Consider the following 20,591-nt stretch of genomic DNA (forward strand, 5'->3'; position numbering starts at 1 on the left):
TATCATTTTTAATTGCATCGATTTGATTCTTCTCTCTTTTCTTCTTTATTAGTCTTGCTAGTGGTCTGTCAATTTTGTTGATCTTTTCAAAAAACCAACTCCTGGATTCATTGATTTTTTGGAGGGTTTTTTGTGTCTCTATCTCCTTCAGTTCTGCTCTGATCTTAGTTATTTCTAGCCTTCTGCTAGCTTTCGAATGTGTTTGCTCTTGCTTCTCTAGTTCTTTTAATTGCGATGTTAGAGTGTCAATTTTAGATCTTTCCTGCTTTCTCTTGTGGGCATTTAGTGCTATAAATTTCCCTCTACACACTGCTTTAAATGTGTCCCAGAGATTCTGGTATGTTGTATCTTTGTTCTCATTGGTTTCAAAGAACATCTTTATTTCTGCCTTCATTTCGTTATGTACCCAGTAGTCATTCAGGAGCAGGTTGTTCAGTTTCCATGTAGTTGAGCGGTTTTGATTGAGTTTCTTAGTCCTGAGTTCTAGTTTGATTGCACTGTGGTCTGAGAGACAGTTTGTTATAATTTCTGTTCTTGTACATTTGCTGAGGAGTGCTTTACTTCCAATTACGTGGTCAATTTTGGAATAAGTACGATGTGGTGCTGAGAAGAATGTATATTCTGTTGATTTGGGGTGGAGAGTTCTATAGATGTCTATTAGGTCTGCTTGCTGCAGAGATGAGTTCAATTCCTGGATATCCTTGTTAACTTTCTGTCTCGTTGATCTGTCTAATGTTGACAGTGGGGTGTTGAAGTCTCCCATTATTATTGTATGGGAGTCTAAGTCTCTTTGTAAGTCTCTAAGGACTTGCTTTATGAATCTGGGTGCTCCTGTATTGGGTGCATATATATTTAGGATAGTTAGCTCTTCCTGTTGAATTGATCCCTTTACCCTTATGTAATGGCCTTCTTTGTCTCTTTTGATCTTTGATGGTTTAAAGTCTGTTTTACCAGAGACTAGTATTGCAACCCCTGCTTTTTTTTGTTCTTCATTTGCTTGGTAGATCTTCCTCCATCCCTTTATTTTGAGCCTATGTGTGTCTCTGCATGTAAGATGGGTCTCCTGAATACAGCAGACTGATGGGTCTTGACTCTTTATCCAGTTTGCCAGTCTGTGTCTTTTAATTGGAGCATTTAGTCCATTTACATTTAAGGTTACTATTGTTATGTGTGAACTTGATCCTGCCATTATGGTATTAACTGGTTATTTTGCTCGTTAGTTGATGCAGTTTCTTCCTAGCCTCAATGGTCTTTACATTTTGGCATGTTTTTGCAAGGGCTGGTACCGGTTGTTCCTTTCCATGTTTAGTGCTTCCTTCAGGGCCTCTTGTAAGGCAGGCCTAGTGGTGACAAAATCTCTAAGCATTTGCTTATCTGTAAAGGATTTTATTTCTCCTTCACTTATGAAACTTAGTTTGGCTGGATATGAAATTCTGGGTTTAAAATTCTTTTCTTTAAGAATGTTGAATATTGGCCCCCACTCCCTTCTGGCTTGTAGAGTTTCTGCCGAGAGATCTGCTGTTAGTCTGATGGGCTTCCCTTTGTGTGTAACCCGACCTTTCTCTCTGGCTGCCCTTAAGATTTTTTCCTTCATTTCAACTTTGGTGAATCTGGCAATTATGTGTCTTGGAGTTGCTCTTCTCGAGGAGTATCTTTGTGGCGTTCTCTGTATTTCCTGAATTTGAATGTTGGCCTGCCCTACTAGGTTGGGAAAGTTCTCCTGGATGATATCCTGAAGAGTGTTTTCCAACTTGGTTCCGTTTTCCCCCTCACTTTCAGGCACCCCAGTCAGATGTAGATTTGGTCTTTTTACATAATCCCATACTTGCAGGCTTTGTTCATTTCTTTTTCTTCTTTTTTCTTTAGATTTCTCTTCTCGCTTCATTTCATTCATTTGATCCTCAATCGCTGATACTCTTTCTTCCAGTTGATCGAGTTGGTTACTGAAGCTTGTGCATTTGTCATGTATTTCTTGTGTCATGGTTTTCATCTCTGCCCGTTCGTTTATGGCCTTCTCTGCATTAATTATTCTGGTTATCAATTCTTCCACTCTTTTTTCAAGATTTTTAGTTTCTTTGCGCTGGGTACGTAATTCCTCCTTTAGCTCTGCAAAGTTTGATGGACTGAAGCCTTCTTCTCTCATCTCGTCAAAGTCATTCTCCATCCAGCTTTGATCCGTTGCCGGTGATGAGCTCCGTTCCTTTGGAGGGGGAGATGCGCTCTTATTTTTTGAATTTCCAGCTTTTCTGCCCTGCTTTTTCCTCATCTTTGTGGTTTTATCTGCCTCTGGTCTTTGATGATGGTGACGTACTGATGGGGTTTTGATGTGGGTATCCTTCCTCTTTGTTAGTTTTCCTTCTAACAGTCAGGACCCTCAGCTGTAGGTCTGTTGGAGATTGCTTGAGGTTCACTCCAGACCCTGTTTGCCTGGGTGTCAGCAGCAGAGGCTGCAGAAGATAAAATACTGCTGAACAGCGAGTGTACCTGATTCTTGCTTTGGAAACTTCCTCTCAGGGGTGTACTCCACCTTGTGAGGTGTGGGGTGTCGGTCTTACCCTAGTGGAGGATGTCTCCCAGTTAGGCTACTCAGGGGTCAGGGACCCACGTTAGCAGGCCGTCTGTCCGTTCTCAGATCTCAACCTCCGTGTTGGGAGATCCAGCGCTCTCTTCAAAGCTGTCAGACAGAGTCGCTTGTGTCTGCAAAGGTTTCTGCTGCTTTTTGTTGTTGTTGTTGTTGTTGTCTTTTAGCTGTGCCCTGTCCCCAGAGATAGAGTCTACAGAGACTGGCAGGCCTCCTTGAACTGCTGTGAGCTCCACCCAGTTCGATCTTCCCAGGGCTTTGTTTACCTACTTAAGCCTCAGCAATGGTGGGCGCCCCTCCCCCAGCCTCACTGCTGCCTTGCGGTTAGATCGCAGACTGCTGTGCTAGCAATGAGGAAGGCTTCATGGGCGTGGGACCCTCCCGATCAGGTGGGATATGATCTCCTGGTGTGCCCGTTTACTTAAAGCGCAGCATTGTGGGGGGAGTTACCCAATTTTCCAGGTGTTGTGAGCTCAGTTCCCCTGGCTAGGAAAAGGGATTCCCTCCCCCCTTGCGCTTCCCAGGTGAGGCGATGCCTCGCCCTGTTCAGCTCTCGCTGGTCGGGCTGCAACAGCTGACCAGCACCGATTGTCCGGCACTCCCCAGTGAGATGAACCCAGTACCTCAGTTGATAATGCAGAAATCACCTGTCTTCTGTGTGGCTCGCGCTGGGAGCTGGAGACTGGAGCTGTTCCTATTCAGCCATCTTGCTCCACCCCCTCCTCTAGTTTCTTCTTTATACTTTTCTGTATTTTAAAAAATTCTAAGACTTGCTATAAAATTAAAATATATTTCTCTGTTTAATATCAATATTTGTAATTAAAATATGTAATAAGAAGGAAATCCAGAATTATTTACAAAGTAAAGTCTATGTATAGTTAAATATTAAACAACTTTTTAGTTTATGGTTTAATAGGGAAATATATAATATATGGTTATCTACACTATGTCAGTATGAATTTTGAGATATTTTAATTGAACTGAATTTTCAGATACTTTTTCACTACTGGTGAACTCGAGGCTATAATAATCAATACACTCCACCAACCCCCAAGACACTCTTTCTGTGACATCACCCAGTTTTTACTTTCAGCACAGCATTTATCGTTTCCTGATATTTTCTTATTTACTTGATTGCTTCCTTCTTGCTGTCTCCCCCACTAAAATGTAAGCCTGAGAACTGCAGGGTCCTATTTATTGTTGTATTCCTGGCACCTAGCTCAATGCTTAGCCCTTACCAGGAGCTCAGTAAATATTTGTTGATTAAGTGATTAAATGAATGAATGAAATAATAGCCAAATAATTTGAGCAGATTAGGATATTTAGCATTAAATAATCATCATTATCATCAGAGCTACCATTTAGTAGTTGTTACTGTGTTCTAAGCACTGAACCCTTTACATAGTTTATACATTTAATCCTCTCTCACACCCTCTTATGTAGATACCATCATAATCACCCTTTTTATGATTGACACATAATAATTGTACATATTTATGTGGTACAACATGATATTTCAATGCATGTACACACTGTGTAATGATCAAATCAGAGAAGTTAACATATCTATCATCTTAAGCATTTATTGTTTCTTGGTGATGAGAACATTCGAAACCTTTCTTCTAGCTGTTTTGAAATATACAATAGATTATTGTTTACTCAATAATCACCATTTTGTAGGTGAGGGAACTGAGGCTTGCAAAGATCAAGTAGTGAGCAGTGGGCCTAGGATGTGACCAGGCAGGCTGGTTTCAGAGGTGCATTTTTAACTGCTGACTCCCTTTAAGCAATTTCTCATGACCATAATAGTTTTAAGCATCATCTTCCTGGGAAGCTTTCTTCTCTTCTTCTTCTCTTGCCCTATTTCCAAGCCCAAATGCTGGAAATTATCTACCACAGCTTGTCAATAAGCTGTGCTAGTTATTCAAAATGGAAAGTTTTCTTGAAATGATAAACTTGTTTCCCTAAAAAAAAAGTTTCTTTGCTCATTAAGAGTAAAGAAAAAAAGGAGGCTAATTCTGACTTTTTAATAAATTAAGAGTTTATGAAGAAAAGCAATATCCTGTGCTTTATTACTTTTTATCTTGTCTAAATATCCTAACTTTACACACAAATGATATTTATACACTGTCTAAGGTCCTACTCCAGTTCAGAGGAGAAAGAGATCTAATTTTAGTTTTTAATATTATTTGATTACCTTTCAAAAAGTGTCTTAAACTTTTTATTAATGAGGTAAGGCTAAGTTCTGGTTTTAATTATTTGCAAAAGTTGAAGACATTTTAATTGCCTAGGGCCCTTCCTGCTGTAGTCATTTGCCTATTTGCTTTCCTTTTCATTGTGCTTCCTGGGTTTACAGAATGACAGTCCTCCAACAGGTCTAAGAAAGTTTTCAATTAAAATACTTTGCATTGGGCATGCACTCTCAAATGAGCCACAGTTCCCCTACATTCTGCATGTGCCTGTTTGCCATGTGTGTGTTACCTGCCTGGCACTGAAGCCACTTCAGTTTGCCCTGCTCCCTTTTCCTTGCCCTCCCCGGTCCCCACAGCCCTATTTTTTTCCCTCTGAAAATGGATATTATGGTATTGTGTTCTGTGTTGGATTCCTCATAAACCCTTTTAGTCCTTATCACATGCACTTAATTATCATATTTGTGCAGTTTTGATACTTATGTATACAATCATTAATAAACCCAGTTTTTCAGATAGCAAAACAAACATTTTTAGTTAGATAGCTTTACAAAATTGCATAGAAAATAAGTGGAAGAATTGGAAAATATGGAAAGAATCTGCTTCAACGTCCTCCTGATCCACAGAGGGCATCATCATATGTAATTAAACACACACACACACACACACACAGAGGCATTGGGGTGCTTGGCTTCTGAGCCCCTGCTCGGAGCATGGACAGATCTCTAAACATTGGAGCCTCAGTTTCTTCTTCTGTAGACATGGAATCGTAATACTGCACAGGTGATTGGAAATTGCAGAGAGATTGAGCATGTATCCTGATATCCATCATCCTTTAAGTCTCAAGTTGAACGATATTTCTCTGACCCCAAAGACTAGATACAAAGCTCCTGTTAAACACACTTAGAACCTTTCGGACAGTTCCTTCATAACTCTTATCACAGCTATAATCATATAGTTGCTTATAAATTACTTGCTTTAGCATCCATCTGCCCCGTGAGACTGTGAGCTCTTTGAAGGAGGTGACTGTGTCCACCTTACTCCCTGCCTTACATAGTACTAGGGCAATACATGTCCAATTAAGTGCCTGGTCACTGCTCAAAGTGTGGCTAAAGCAAGGAATAAATGACTGAGAACCGACTTGGTAAACTGTTAAATGCTATTCATGATGGAAGGTGTTAATAGCATATTTACTAGGTATTAATAACATATTACTCCCTACTGGGCACAGCATTAACATGTTACATGCATTGATTCATGTGCTGTAACAAAAATGCCATGACTTCAGTACTATGATTATCCCAATCTTACGGATTAAGAGGTGAGGCTTAGAAAGGTAAGTACCTTGTCTAAAATAATGCTGCTGTACAAGATCAGCCTTTTTTGTATTTGTTATGTCCTTAATAACAATTCACATATACTACTACAATGAAAAGTAATCCAATTCAAAGTCTGGACTTTTGGTACCAGCTTTAATTCTGATTTGATTGTTAGGTAATAGATGTAAGTCTTGAGCATGACCCCTCAGTGATTAGAGATGAAAATTCAGCAGGTTTTTCTGGTTAAGCTTTGAAAATCGTGCAAATTTAAATGACTATAATAATTAGAACATTGTATCTTGAGACAAAAATGAATGTTTATTTTTCTAAAAGACAATTAGAGAGTAGACCCTCAGGTTTTACAATCTAACTACAAAGGCATGTACCCCTCAGTAAAATAGGAAAATAATTAGTGGTAACATCTCTGACCTACTCTAAGTTCATTTTCCACAAACCCAAGGAAATGAAATGCCTAGAACATGACTTTAATCTAATCTTCATTTTTAACCTTATATTATGCATATTGATATCAGCTCTTAAAAGAGTTCCTTTTGGAATTCAAAAGCATGCGTTTCTGCTTGTAGTTTTCTTTTATTAAGATTTTTCTCATTATGGAAACTTTATCTCTTCTACTTTTTATTTTAGAAACCAAAGTTCTAAATTACTTTTCTTAGTAGGTGTTAATTAGGACCTGATTATGGTAGATGCATAGCACAATACATGTTTATACAGATAATTGTGACAATTAATATGATTATACACAGATTTATTAAAGTGAAGCAGGATTTAAGAATTGGTGTGTTCATTATAATAACAAGTTTAACGACATCTATTAAAGAGATGCTAAATAGTGGAATATTGGTATACTTTGTTTTGTGAAAAATAAAGTGTACCAAATGTGCAAAATTTTTAACAATAAACGTTAATTTAAATATACTGTGGTAGATTCCTCTTTAAAGAAATTCTATGGTAGATAGGATTATGAAATATAGAATGTCTGTTTTCTCTGATTTGGGAATGATAGCATTTCAGGTGTGGGTGTATCTTTAATAGACACTGGGTGTCCACTAGTAAGCAAGAGATTCCTCTAAGAAATTTGAAGTATTTAGTTTTAATTTTGTTAATAACTATGAACTGGCTAATATGTTCATTTTGTCAAATTTTAGTTGGAACTGTGTCAGTATGATTTCTAAAATACTCCCTCCCCACAAAAGTTACTTTTAATTTTTAATTTTCCATAATTTGGTGAGATTTATCCATTGTCTACAATAGGCTAAGCTGGGTTCAGCTGATGGAGGTACATACTGTGCCAAATTAATGGTCTTTCTACAAAAGAACTTACATTGGTTGAGGGGAAACTTGCTTATAGCTAAAGAATATGAAAAAACATCAGGAAATTGTTCTTGTAAAATATTTGAACAGAAAAATGGCCCTTAGCTGAACATTGAACTCCCAGGATTGGAAGAGGGAAGAAAGGCCGTGTGCTGGTACAGAACTCCCTCCCAGGCCCCCACCATGTCCCATAGAGCCCTTCATTACTCTCCACAGCCATTTTTCTCTGAGAAAATCAACGTTTGAGAACCAAATGAATAGTCTAGAATTTGTTCTACTCAGTCACAAAAGGCACAAATATTGACTGTAATAGATTTTTCCAATTGGTCTGGAATGTGAGTGTCATTTCTTCCTATTGTCAATCGTGAGAGACTGTTTTGCTGACTCCAGTTGAATATAAATGGCTGGTTAAAAAAAATACATATGCACACATAGCCAAGTCTATTTGGTCACTAGGAAATTTCATGTGTAATCCAAATAGCATCTGATTGCAGTGCCATAGCACTGCTACTGTTGAGAGCGTCATCATTTATGAGAACATCAATGTTTTGTTCATTGTTATCCCTTCTCTCTCATCCCTCACATCCTGGAGTTGCCCAGACCTGCCCAGACTTCCTTTTTGATGCACACATAAAACCCCCAGGTAGATTTCTCTTAAAATGAACTTCAAACCATAGTTAGACATATTTGAATCATTTAATCCAACTTCCCTTCTGACTCATTTCATTTAATGAATCATTCATTTTGCTCAGCAAGGAACTATTATGTGCCTATTCTGTGTCAAGCACTGGGCTAGGTGCTGGCAGTTCAGGGTGACAAAAGCAGGCTACTGAGTTTATATCTACTGAAGCACACATTAATTAGAGAATCCCATGGACATGTGTAAAAGTTCAATTCTGACAAGTTCTATGAGGGAAAATTTATGAAAGAGCTTATATTGGAGGAACTTACCCTAATCAGAAAGGTCTGCAAAGACTTGTCTGAGGAAATGATATGTGAGCTGAGGTATGAAGGTCAAGAGGAAAAGGAAAAGCCTTCTCGCCATGAACAGCATACACAAACACTCTGGTAGGCAGGAAGAACTGAGAAGGCCCATCTACCAAGAGAGCAAAAAATGAGAGGTGTAAGATAGACATGTCAGAATATGCAGGGTTTTGTGGGCAATGTTAAGAGCCTTCGTCTTACTCCTGAGAGCAGCAGGGAAGCCATTGAAGAACTTTAAGTGAAGGAAAGGAAATGACTCAATTAGATTTCTGTTTGTATAAAACCTCTCTGGCTGCATTTTGGAAGAGGGATGGCATGGGGCACCAGAGTGGACACAGTAAGTCACGTGAGAGGCTGTGTCATCGTCCAGGAGGAGGAGGATGGTTTGCTTGGATGTCAGTGCTGGTGGAGGAGATGGAAGGAAGCGGACATGGATTGGATATGGAGAGATCAGGGGAAGGTGTCAAGCATGACACCTAGGTTCTGACTTTTCAAACCGGATGGATTGTGGTACCATTCATTAGACCATGTTTCCAGTTTGAAGTGCCTTTCAGCCACTGAAGAGGAGCTGGTAAAGAGGCTACTGGATATAAGGAGTGGAGCTCAGAAGAGAGGATGAGGCTGAGAGATATAAATTAGGGAGTCACCTGATGTCTGAATCTGCCTTACAGCATCCAGAATAGCTATCCAGACTTCCTTTAAGTCTCAAGTTGAACGATATTTCTCTGACCCCAAAGACTAGATACAAAGCTCCTGTTAAACACACTTAGAACCTTTCAGACAGTTCCTTCATAACTCTTATCACAGCTATAATCATATAGTTGTTTATAAATTACTTGCTTTAACATCCATCTGCCCCGTTAGACTGCCTGCCTGACAGCGTCCAGAATAGCTCTCCAGACTTCTGCTTCAACACTTACCTGACAACATCTAGAACAGCTATCCAGACTTCTGCTTCAATACCTGCCTAAATGCATCCAGAATAGCTCTCCAGACTTCTACTTGCGCACCTGCCTGACAGCAGCCAGCATAACTATCCAGACTTCTACTTGAACGCCTGCTTGAAAACATCCAGAACAGCTATCCAGACTTCTGCTTGAGCACCTACCTGACAGCATCCAGAATAGCTATCCAGACTTCTTCTTGAGCACCTGCCTGACAGCATCCCATACAGCTATCCGGACTTCTGCTTGTACGCCTGCCTGACAGCAAATTTGGCATAGCTATCCAGACTTCTGCTTGAGCACCTACCTGACAGCATCCAGAGTAGCTATCCAGACTTCTTCTTGAGCACCTGCCTGACAGCATCCCGTACAGCTATCCGGACTTCTGCTTGTACACCTGCCTGACAGCATGTAGCATAGCTATCCAGACTTCCGTTTGAGTACCCACTTTACGCCATCCAGCATAACTATCCAGACTTCTGCTCGAGCACCTGCCTTACAGCATCCAGAATAGCTATCCAGAATTCTGCTCAAATGCCTTCAAAATGACAGAAAATTTATCACCTCAACAACCAGACATGTTTAGAGAAAGATGACCCTTGTGTTGGACTAAAAGCTTCCTGAAGTAAATTCTTCTCATTAGTTCTGATTCTGCCCTTTAGACAAATGGAATTTCTCTCCTACCTAATAGGGCTTCCAGAATTTCAAGAAAAATAACATGGTTTATACTTCCTCACCACTTCAACATCTACCTCATGTCTCCTGTTCAGCAAAAATTGTTTCAGTTCACTTCAGCGATCTAGCCCCTGCCTATATCTTCAGATTTATCTATTACAAACACAAAAACAGACCCAAAACAGACCCATACATATACACACTACTTCCACTCAGACCTAAATATCTAGATCTTGCTGAGTATAGTGTATTTTCACAAACCTATGTGTCTTTTTTTAACACTGATGCATAGAAGTGGTTTTTAATCCCCCCACATGTAAAATTATAGCTCTACAGCAGAGGCTAATGAGACCAACTAGCTAGCTAGAGGAATTTTTGCAGGGAGTAGGTCAGACAGGACGTGGCCAGTAGCTTATATATGTCCGGGACCGGTGGGCAAATGTGGACTTACTTGGGACCATCATTGTAATATTCAAGTTGGTCCTGTCTTACAGGTGGGTCACAGCAGAAAGCTTTCTAGGTAATGGACAGAGTTTTGAGTTAAAGGCCATCACCCTCACCTGCCCTGTTAGTCAGAGGAGGCTAATTGCAGTCACAAAGAACCCCTCAGTTGTAGTCCAATCAGGAGTTCCTTGGGAAGCCTTTTATGTGGTCATTCAGGGACCTGCATCTAGTGGCTTCCCTGGAGCCCTTAAAGTCCTCTACAAGATCTTCTGCATCTTGTCAGGAGGCGAGGGAATAGAGAGCATGGGGGATTCCACTGGGAGTTTTGGGGGCCAGGAAATGGCTGAAACTTCTCACAGTTCATTAGCCAGAATTCAGTCCCATGGGGCCGGGTACAGTGGCTCACACCTGTAATCCCAACACTTTGGGAAGCCAAGGCAGGTGGATAACTTGAGGTCAAGAGTTCGAGACCAGCCTGGCCAACAGGGTGAAACCCCATCCTACTAAAAATACAAAAATTAGCTGGGTATGGTGGTGCATGCCTGTAGTCCCAGCTACTCAGGAGGCTGAGGCATGAGAATCGCTTGAACCCAGGAGGTGGCGGTTGCAGTGAGCCACGAACATGCCACTGCACTCCAGCCTGTGTGACAGAGCAAGACTCTGTCTCAAAAAAAAAAAATTGGTATTCAGTCATGCGGCCTGTATAACTGCAGGGAATGCTCAGAAATGTAATTTAGCTGTGTGTGCAGAAAGGAAAGCAGCAGGATTTGGTGAGCACACCTGCCCTATCCTGAAGGTGACACTGTTTTGCTCTCTTTCTCCCTAAAACCTTCAGGGATTCCTTGTTGCCTACCAAATTTAGAATAGGCTCTTCACATTTTAAGGCTCTTTTCAGTATGACCCTAGCCTCTTCTTCCAGCGAAACCAGCCACTTCCTGACCCCCAGATACACCCTGCCCTTCCCTTCTTCCATGCCTTTACTCCGGTACTTTCTTCTGCCTAGGGCATCCTACATCTCTTATTCTTGAAATTGTATCCATCATTCTGGGTCCATGAAGAGGTCACGTATTCTTCATTCCCACTGGTCTGCCTTACGTTGGTGACCTGTTTACTGGTCTTGTCCCCCTCTCCAGGCTCCATTTTGTGTCACGGACAGCCTCTAGGAAATGCCTGAGAGAGTACTCAGTTAAATATTTGTTAGGTTGAGTTGAATAATTTTATTTAAATTATTTCCTTAAAGAGAAAATAAGATGTATTTTTAAGTAGCTTTTCCCTTTTTTTTTTAAAGAAAAACTTTTTGGCAGTGGTTCTAAAATGGTGGTGAGTACAAAAATTCCTTGGGGGAACTTATTAAAAGTACTGTGATACCGCCAAGATTCTAATTCTATACATCTTGTATCTCTGATGTTGGGCCCTAGTATCTGTGCTTTTAATAAGTGCTGAGGGGGGAGGGGAGAGGGGAGATTTGGATCCTATGGCACCTGGACTGGATTTTCAGAAAGATTGCAGTGTGATGTTTGTCATTACACCCATTAATGGACTGTTATTACCTTCTTTTAACAAAACAGATCAGTTCATTAACAGAGGAACAGGTAGTACACGGAACAGTAAAAATCAAGATGTTTGTCATATCGCCTTTGGATCCAAAGTTCTTGGGCCACCTCCACTCTCTGGCAGAAGGAGTAACATGAGGATATCCAGTGAGGTAGGAGCAAGGTTTGGAGAGCTTATCTAAGCGTGAGTGACCTAGTAAGGGAAGAGTGTCTTTCCCTTGTAGAGGGAGGGAGGGAGAGACAGACAGACAGACAGACACTACATGCCAAAAGCAGAAGGCTTGAATAAATTTGGAACAGAAATTCTGGATTTTAAAAGACTTCAAAGTGTTTCCTTTTTGTCGTGTCAACATAATTAACATTTTCAAGTATTCTTTTCATTAAATATGTTCCCAAAATTTAAAGGCAAATATAAGTGAGCACATTTTGCTGTCTCTTTCAGAGGAGTTGGATCATAACCAGACACCTTACGATGAACAGATTCTCAAATGTTAGGTTTTTTATTTTTAATTTCCTCCGAATTTCTGACATACGCAGTGATTTTTAATTCGACTTCTACCTACTGAAGATGGGGTGTAGCAAATAGGCAAATTTTAATTTATGTGTCTAGGAGACTTGCATGTCTTCTATTTTATCTCATTATTTTCCTCCTTCCATTTCTAATTTCCTATAATAATTTCCCTTTCCCTCACATCTTAACCTCTTTTCCTCTAGTTTTTTTCTCACTCTTCGTTGGTCCAAATATTATGTTTTCTATATAGCTTCTACAGAAAACAAATGTAGTTGCTGTATTTTAAAATTAGCAGATTAATTCCTTATCTTTACAGACAGTGAGATCCATTGGGTCCAAAAATAACCGATCATGCCAGCCGTCCACTGTAGAGAAGCGTGTTAATGGTACAGAAATGTCAGCCTTGCTGATACCTGAGTCTGAGGAGCAAGGAAATAAAGAAAATATTCACCACATAAAGCAGACTGTACCTATTCATGGTAAGAAAGAATCATGCATAAAGATTGATAGCTAGTGAAAATAGTGAGAAATGTTCTTGTTAAGATAAATCAGCAGTTATATTCAAGTCTAGTTCTTAAGTCTAGAGAATTGTCATTTAACAATGAAAAGGGTGGTGGATTTTGAAATATATTTGAAATTCTTATATTAGCTTCTGAAATCTATCATTCTGTTTTCTCCATTATTTCAAATTGCTATAATACCCTGTATTTTATTTTATGATAACTGATGCAGAAATAAAATAGCATTCCATTATCACTATATTTTGGAAATGCCATGTGCATTTTAAGTGTTGTTAGCTTGATATTATCTTTTAATTAATCTCTTCCATTTGTAAGGTACTCTTTCTTTTCTCTCACTGATACAACAAAAATAAAATAAACCCTGTAAGTGAAAAAGGATTTTTGTCCCATTTTACAGATAGAGATTTAAAGTCAAGCAAAGAGGTAAAGTGATTTGCAGTTTGTAACCTTTAGAAAGAATTTAGACCAGAACCCAAGACTTAGAATTCCCTGTCACTTTTTCTACCCTTACTGATCTGACTTTAGTGAGAGTTGAAAAGGGAGGACATTTAAGTTCATTTTATATTATTTACAAATTAATGATCACTGTCACAGAAAATTTCCCTCGTGCAGTATGAAACTGAGATAAGAAAATGGAAAAAAAGATATCCAGTCCTAGCTGCCTGTCAGTGAGTCCTTGATCAAGTTTCTTAAATGCTGTGAACCTCAGTTTTCTCCTCTGCAAAATGGGAATGGCATTACTACTGGCACTAATGCTAATAATAAACAACAGGTGCCTCAAAGGGTCATTGTGAGGATTCAGGGGAAAAACCTGTTAAGTGCATAATATTGCACCAAGAAATTAAGCATTCAGGAAATATTAAATGCTGTTATGATGATTATTATTGCAAAATTAAATAATGCTTAAAAATTCTTCTTCGGCTTGACCTCAGTTCTCCAGAGCTCTTTTGGAAGCTGCTCTGTAAGCTGTTGTTGAAAGTATAGTTATCTATGCTTCCTCTTTTAAAGGAAGAAGTAATTTTTCTGTGTTGGCTGTCAATTTCATTTTTTAATGTTTTTAAATATACCATGTTGTATGATTAACATTAGTCAAATTACTTTAGCCCTCTATAAGGTTGTATTACCGGAATAAAGTGTACCGGTAATTTTGAAAGCCTCATAAGATCCCAATATTGGAATAGGAATAAATGCCTATGTTCTATGAAGTTGTGTTTTTGATGTATCTTCAGGTTATGTCAAAATTGTACATGAATATTCTCATTATAGCAATAATTATATTTACTGAGTTACTTCAAGCCATATAGCACTTTCTGTTCTGGCTTTTGTTCTTTGATATGAAAATGTAGCAGCCAATCTACCTATTATGCATCCACATCCCCCTCAAGAACCATCAGCAGATAAGAATAATAACAGAAGAAGATTACGGTTAAAAAGTACCAGCAGAGAAAGGACAGAGACACCCAGCGGTATGGCACTATTTCAATCCTATCTTATATCTGTATATTATTCAGGGCAATGGAATCTCTCTCTGCAGGTTGTAAATTTCAAAGAATTATGAACCAATCCATTTAAAATATAAATGTCTGTTCTACAAGGATTATGGAAATCAAATTTTCTGCAAAAGAATTGCTCTAGAGCCCTAATGGAGATTTGCTGGATTAAATAGACGGTACCACAGAAATAAAGGAATTCCTATTTTTACTCTCAAAGACTGAATAAACTTAAATGATTGTTTTTGAAAAAAAATGGCCCAAATGTGATACAAATTCCCACTAGCAGACTTTACTAAATTGGAACTTTATTATAATTTTTATGTTTCATTTGTGTCTTTTTAAATTGGGCCCTTTTCAGATTGTTGTTTATATTTGCTGTCTCTCCCGTTGGATTCTTCACCATATGTTAAAGGTTAAACTCTTTGCAACTGGTAAAGCATTAGACGAATAAGTGGCCATTATAGTTATTCCCTTAAATATTGGATTTGAGGCATGTATATATAGATAAGTGTACACATATATCAGTCTATCCTGAATCCCACCCAGTGTATCATGTATACATCTGTTAGCATAATTTCTCAAAAATGTAAGATTCCGGGGTTGGCTGAAATTTAGCCTGCTAGGTTTCATGCTTTTTATAAAAGAGTAGATAGAAAAATTAATTTTGCAATAATGACTTTAGATCCTTTTTCTTAACATACTGATGAAAAAAGCTTAGCCAAAAAGAGTCCCATTTAGTAAGAATGATAATTTAAAGAAAACTCACTTCATTTCTTGTGGAACCCAAGGAAAATAATATAAGATCCTTTAAACATTTTATGGGTTTTGGCATTCTTTTTATCACATATTGTAAAACTTAAATCTAAAATAGCCCTGTAAAAGTATCAAAGAATTTTAAGGTGAACCTCTATAAAAATGCAACTTAAAACAGTCTACTGGGAAAAAAAAAACCTGCATGTAATTCATATTGTTACCTCTAATTTGCTTTTAAATGATAAAATAGTAAAGTATACCAAAGTAAACCAGTCTTCTAAAATTACTTTTTATAAATTTCAAAAAAAGTAACAGATGGAAAATACTTATCTCAATAAAGGCAACTCTTCAGGAAATAACACGAATGAAGATAAAGCAGCAACTGTCCTCACCACTGTGTCCCAACAAGAAGCAGGGCTGTTGAACTCCAGCACTCTAGGACCCCAGTCTCCTGATCAATCAGGTTGGCATCTTTATTACACCATATCTGTTAATAATGAATAAAAGGTAAATATGGCAAATATTTCAAATCCCATCATTTTGAAAAGTGGTGATGCAGCCAATTTGCTAAAATGTGTAAGTTTGTGTAAATCTCCTTATTTAACCTCAATTTTATGTCAAACTTTAATGTATGAAAGAGTATTTTTTTATTTTCAAATTTTAATGCACGGGTCATCCTGTTCAGAATGAAAGTTTAAAACTGACGTTTTCCCATGACACTCACCCTCCCCAAAGATGATAAATTGTTGCATTTCTCCAGTCCTCTTTATAATGGAGATGGTTTGAGCTGAGAGCATTGAGCCCATCAACATATCTTGCCTAGCAGGTGTGTACTACTTTTACAAAGGCAAATTGTTTTTGAGCAAGGGAAAAAAGAAAATAAATGAAAATTGTTTGTAGTTTGTCAGTCTTATTTATGCAATGTTGAAACCTTCATTAAAATGTTAGGTGCAATTAGTGTCTCTAGCATAAATCTGACTGTGTGGAAAAACTAATTAGATGTTTAGGTGATCATTCTTGCATTTATCTTGTTTGCTGCAATATTGTGATTACACAGTAATTTACATATTTTTCTAAGAAAACACACCAAATTATTCATTACAATTGATATGGAAATACTTGAGGTAAAACTGCAAATTCCATAAAAAGCATGTGGCAGTGAGATAATTAGAGTTAGTTTGGTGTAAAACACTCCTTTTACTTTGACGTTTTGACAGTTGATAACATGTTTGGCAATAGGTCATACAAATTGTTTAAGTGCATAATGAAGATTCTTGGTATCTTTTCCTCTGTTTTCTTCACATATCCATATACATAATGCAACCTATTGACTTTTGTAACCTTTATCAGCATTTGTAAAGCACCTAATTTGCTTACAAAGCACCTGCCATGTACCCAGCACCATGCAAAAGGGTTTGCTGTCCAAAATAGGGAAGCCCAGTGAATCTGTTCAGTTCACTGACCCAAAGCTACAGTGACTCAGGTCCATATGCCCCTGCAGCCCTCTGTGAAGGTGGTCAGAAGAACTAAACTCAGCCTGCCATTGGCCATATGCCTACAGACTCATATCCCTCAATATATGAAAGCTTTGTCCCTAGTAGATTTTCTCTAAGAAGTATACATTGATCACCCTTTTTACAGGCAAGTTATGTTATGTAATGGTAGCTGTAAGTTAAGAAACAGGTAAAGGCAATTGTGTTTTATTTGTACCATCAAAGTTATTTTTATTAAAGATTTTTGTGGGTTCTTTTGCTTTTGCTTTTGCATTGTAGGCTTTAGAGTTGCAAACCTTAGATCTCTCTTGGTTACTTTTATTGTGATCGTAAATATAATACGATTCAAGAATCAGGGGTAAAATTACCATGTCTACGTTGTGATTCTGCAAGATTTTACCAATGAAATAAGCTGGAAAAAAAAAAAAAGCAAATTTCAAGAAAAATAGACTGCATTGAGAACATGCTCAACTTTTTCCTACTGTCAATCCAAAGAAGAAAGCATGCTTTCAATGATATCATTATAAAGATCTGTCCTTTTCAATTCATCAGGATCATAGAGCTATAAACTCTATCTCATTGTGGTATAAAAGATTGTAGTCTGTAAAAGTTTTTGATAAAATATATATTTCCCTGTAGTGTACAGTATTTTAAAGAAAATGATAATGTGCTAAAAGGTTTTTATATCAAAACATTGTCTCTTATAAATGTAAACATAAAGGCCTTTTTCACCCAGCAGAATCCACTGCTCGGATTAGCAAATATTTCTGTGAATTTACTATTACTTGAAAAGTCTACTTGGTTTAGTCTGTGAATTGTCCTGTTTGAATCAGTAGAGTAGAGTGGAAATGACTGCCAATCTTGTCATCCTTTCCTCTCCTCCATGATTTGTAATCTGAATAAAGACCAGATTTTTTTAAAGAAGCTGGTTAAGTCCTCTGTCCTCCTGCAGTTAAAAGGAGATATTAGTAACTCGATCCCTTAAATTTGGAAGACTTTCCCCCTCTGGAATGTCAAATTAATAAGGTTGTCTTATAAAGAACTTGCTGCAAGACAGGTGATAATTATTTCAGACTTATAAATTTCCTGGTCAGTGTTTCAACTCAAATGGAGAGGAAATGCAAATGAGTTGCCCATAGCTATAGGCACTGATGTATGGGTTGAATGTTTAGCAGGTTACAAGATGGTCGATAAATTGCCTTGCTTGGCTTTTGCATTATTTGATAAATCTGTTTCAACAACAAGAAATTTTAGCCTAACTACCTGCCTAAAATAACACTTTTGGCCAGGCGGGTGCGGTTGCTCATGCCTGTAATCCCAGCACTTTGGGAGGCCAAGGCAGGCAAGTCACGAGGTCAGGAGTTCGAGACCAGCCTGACCAACATAGTGAAACCCCATCTCTACTAAAAATACAAAAATTAGCCTGGCATGGTGGCGTGCACCTGTAATCGCACCTACTCAGGAGGCTGAGGCAGGAGAATCACTTGAACCCGGGAGGTGGAGGTTGCAGTGAGCCGAGATCGCTCGACTGCACTGCAGCCTGGGCAACAGAGCAAGACTCCGTCTCAAAAACAAAAAATAAAAATAAATACATAAAAAATAACACTTTTATGGAGCGCTGCTCTAATTTTTGTCATCTTTTCCAACTGTCAGATGAGTGGATCTTTCCTGAAAATGCTGATCACTTTTCATATCTGGCATCCAGCAGACAGTCTCTACTTCTGGATGATGACTCCTGCCACCCGTCACACCTGTGGCTGGAAGCCAGCAAGGAGAGTGAACATGACCAGCAGGCAGAGGAATCCCAGAGTGTTCCAAAGGACATTTTCACTTTTTCATCAAGACCACGATCAGCACCTCATGGAAAGACTCAGACTATGTCCCCAGAGGAGGTCTCATTTATTTTGGATCTAAAAGAGGATAACAGTGTGACAAGCAGAGACACCCAATCAGAGGATGACTTTTACGGCGGCGACAGCAGTGAAGAGGTACACTGCTTGATAAGTGAAGTAGTCTTGAAAGCACAGTTGTTTCCTTAGCTCCAATAAGCACTAAAACAAGTTGAAATGAAAGAGGGAAAATCAACTGCTATTTATAAAAATACAACAGATTGCCATGTCAGTCAACAGTTGCATCAGGTTGTTATGGTAACTTTAAACTACTGTCTTTTTTTTTTAATTAACAGTCAGCCAATTTCATTTTTAATTATAGAAACCAGTTTTGGGTTTCTTTCTGTTTTTTCATTTTAATCTTTGAATCACAGAATGAGAAATGATATGCAAGCAAGATATGATAGCAAGACCAGTAAAACACTGAGAACATACTGTTCTAGATCTCTGGGGAAATTGTGTTGCAGTTGCTAAGCATTCTAAATTGATGGTTTTCTGGCTTCCTTACTGCCCTGCCATCTTTTCACCTTAGACCTATTAGGACTCATTATTTTCCATATGGTCCCAGAATTTGAAGAGTTGCGCCAATTCAAGTTGAGATAATGAATCATGGATTAGTGCTGGGACTTGCCTTACAGGAGGTTTTCTATTTGCAATTATTTAGAATACAAATATATTCTATAAATTAGTAAATTCATAAAAAGTTTTAAAATGTATCAAATCAAACTGAATATAGTTTGGAAATATTTGTTTAAAACCTAATTCATTGATAACTTTTTCCCCATTTGAAGTGCATTTATTCGTGGAATTTCTTTAGTGTTATTTTTAATGATGGTCATTCATACTTTCTGGAAAAATTTATTCTAAAAGCAGAATACAATCAACTTTAGGGTTAGTGAAAATGTACAAAGCTTTTCTATATAGAAATTATAGAAATGACTAGAAAACATTTTTATATGTGCCCACAAAATATTTTTATAACTGTAGCTGCTTAAGAATCCTTTTTGGACAGTGAGGCACCGATTAAGTCCATAGCACCAACCTTTGAAGGCAGTTGAGAATATAATGGGATTGTTTAAGCAGTAATTATGGGTTTTTTCAACTTTTAATGAGTTTCTTCAGCAAAGTGCATAGAGGATCCTCTTTTCACAATATTCTTACTTCTGAGTGTGATGAAACAATTAGTCATACCAAACATAACCTACTGCAAATCCTTTTATACATAAATAGTACATTTGATGCTAGCATTTTAAGTGTTGCTGCTGGACACATTTGTTCCTTTCACCTTTAATAACGTGAAGTTATAAAAACATGGACATTTGTCTTCAGCACCTAATAGTGTCCTCATCCCAGCTGATAATCCTTCCATGGTCTAAACTGACTAATTAATTCAGTTCATTTTATGGATAGAATAGGCTCATCCCCTTCCCACATGCACAGCACCATCTTTCTTAATAACCCAAAAGCATTACTCTAATAGTGGACATTTCATGGCAGGTGGGAAATGGTAGTTCTCTGAAAAACTATGAGGGAAGTATTATGGGTAACCTACCCTTTAAACACACTGCATGAAGGACTTACCTATTCCATCTATAGAGAGGCTAAGCCTTTAGAAGAAACAGTAGAGCTTCATGGGAAAATGAAGAATACCAGCTCTGAATATTTTAATTTGATATCAGTTAATGCTTTCTTTTGCTGTAGCTACTCTGCCTCTGACATCCTTCAACGTTTATTACGCAGACGTGTATTTATTAACAACTACATAAAATTGAAAACAAATTTATCATGCATTACCCAAGCTTTCACTGGCAGGGCTGTCTGGTCACCCCTGTGCCATGCCCACCAAGGTGACCAGTAGCATATGGCTAGAGTCTGTGGTGAGACCATCTGATTGCCAACACTGGCACTCG

At 38.2% G+C, this 20,591-nt stretch overlaps 1 protein-coding gene and 1 long non-coding RNA gene across 6 annotated transcripts in view; one reads left to right on the forward strand and one right to left on the reverse strand.

Annotated features, from left to right (window-relative positions):
* Nucleotides 1–20,591, forward strand: part of C2H3orf67 (chromosome 2 C3orf67 homolog) — a 309,119-nt gene that overhangs the window by 181,768 nt on the left and 106,760 nt on the right. For 4 of the 5 annotated variants that reach the window (XM_025377409.1, XM_025377411.1, XM_025377408.1 and 1 more), the window contains 5 exons: nt 12,037–12,173; nt 12,849–13,011; nt 14,400–14,519; nt 15,640–15,762; nt 18,446–18,780. In XM_025377409.1, the coding sequence (XP_025233194.1) occupies nt 12,037–12,173; nt 12,849–13,011; nt 14,400–14,519; nt 15,640–15,762; nt 18,446–18,780 (878 nt within the window). Of the gene's footprint in view, nt 1–12,036; nt 12,185–12,848; nt 13,012–14,399; nt 14,520–15,639; nt 15,763–18,445; nt 18,781–20,591 lie in introns of all 5 variants that reach the window. The other variant, XM_025377412.1, reaches the window with a different exon arrangement.
* The window catches only part of LOC112619454, a 215,470-nt gene that overhangs the window by 150,886 nt on the left and 43,993 nt on the right, over nt 1–20,591 (reverse strand). The gene's annotated exons all lie outside the window — the stretch shown is intronic.

This window comes from Theropithecus gelada, chromosome 2, assembly GCF_003255815.1.
Source record: "Theropithecus gelada isolate Dixy chromosome 2, Tgel_1.0, whole genome shotgun sequence".
NCBI lineage: Eukaryota > Metazoa > Chordata > Mammalia > Primates > Cercopithecidae > Theropithecus > Theropithecus gelada.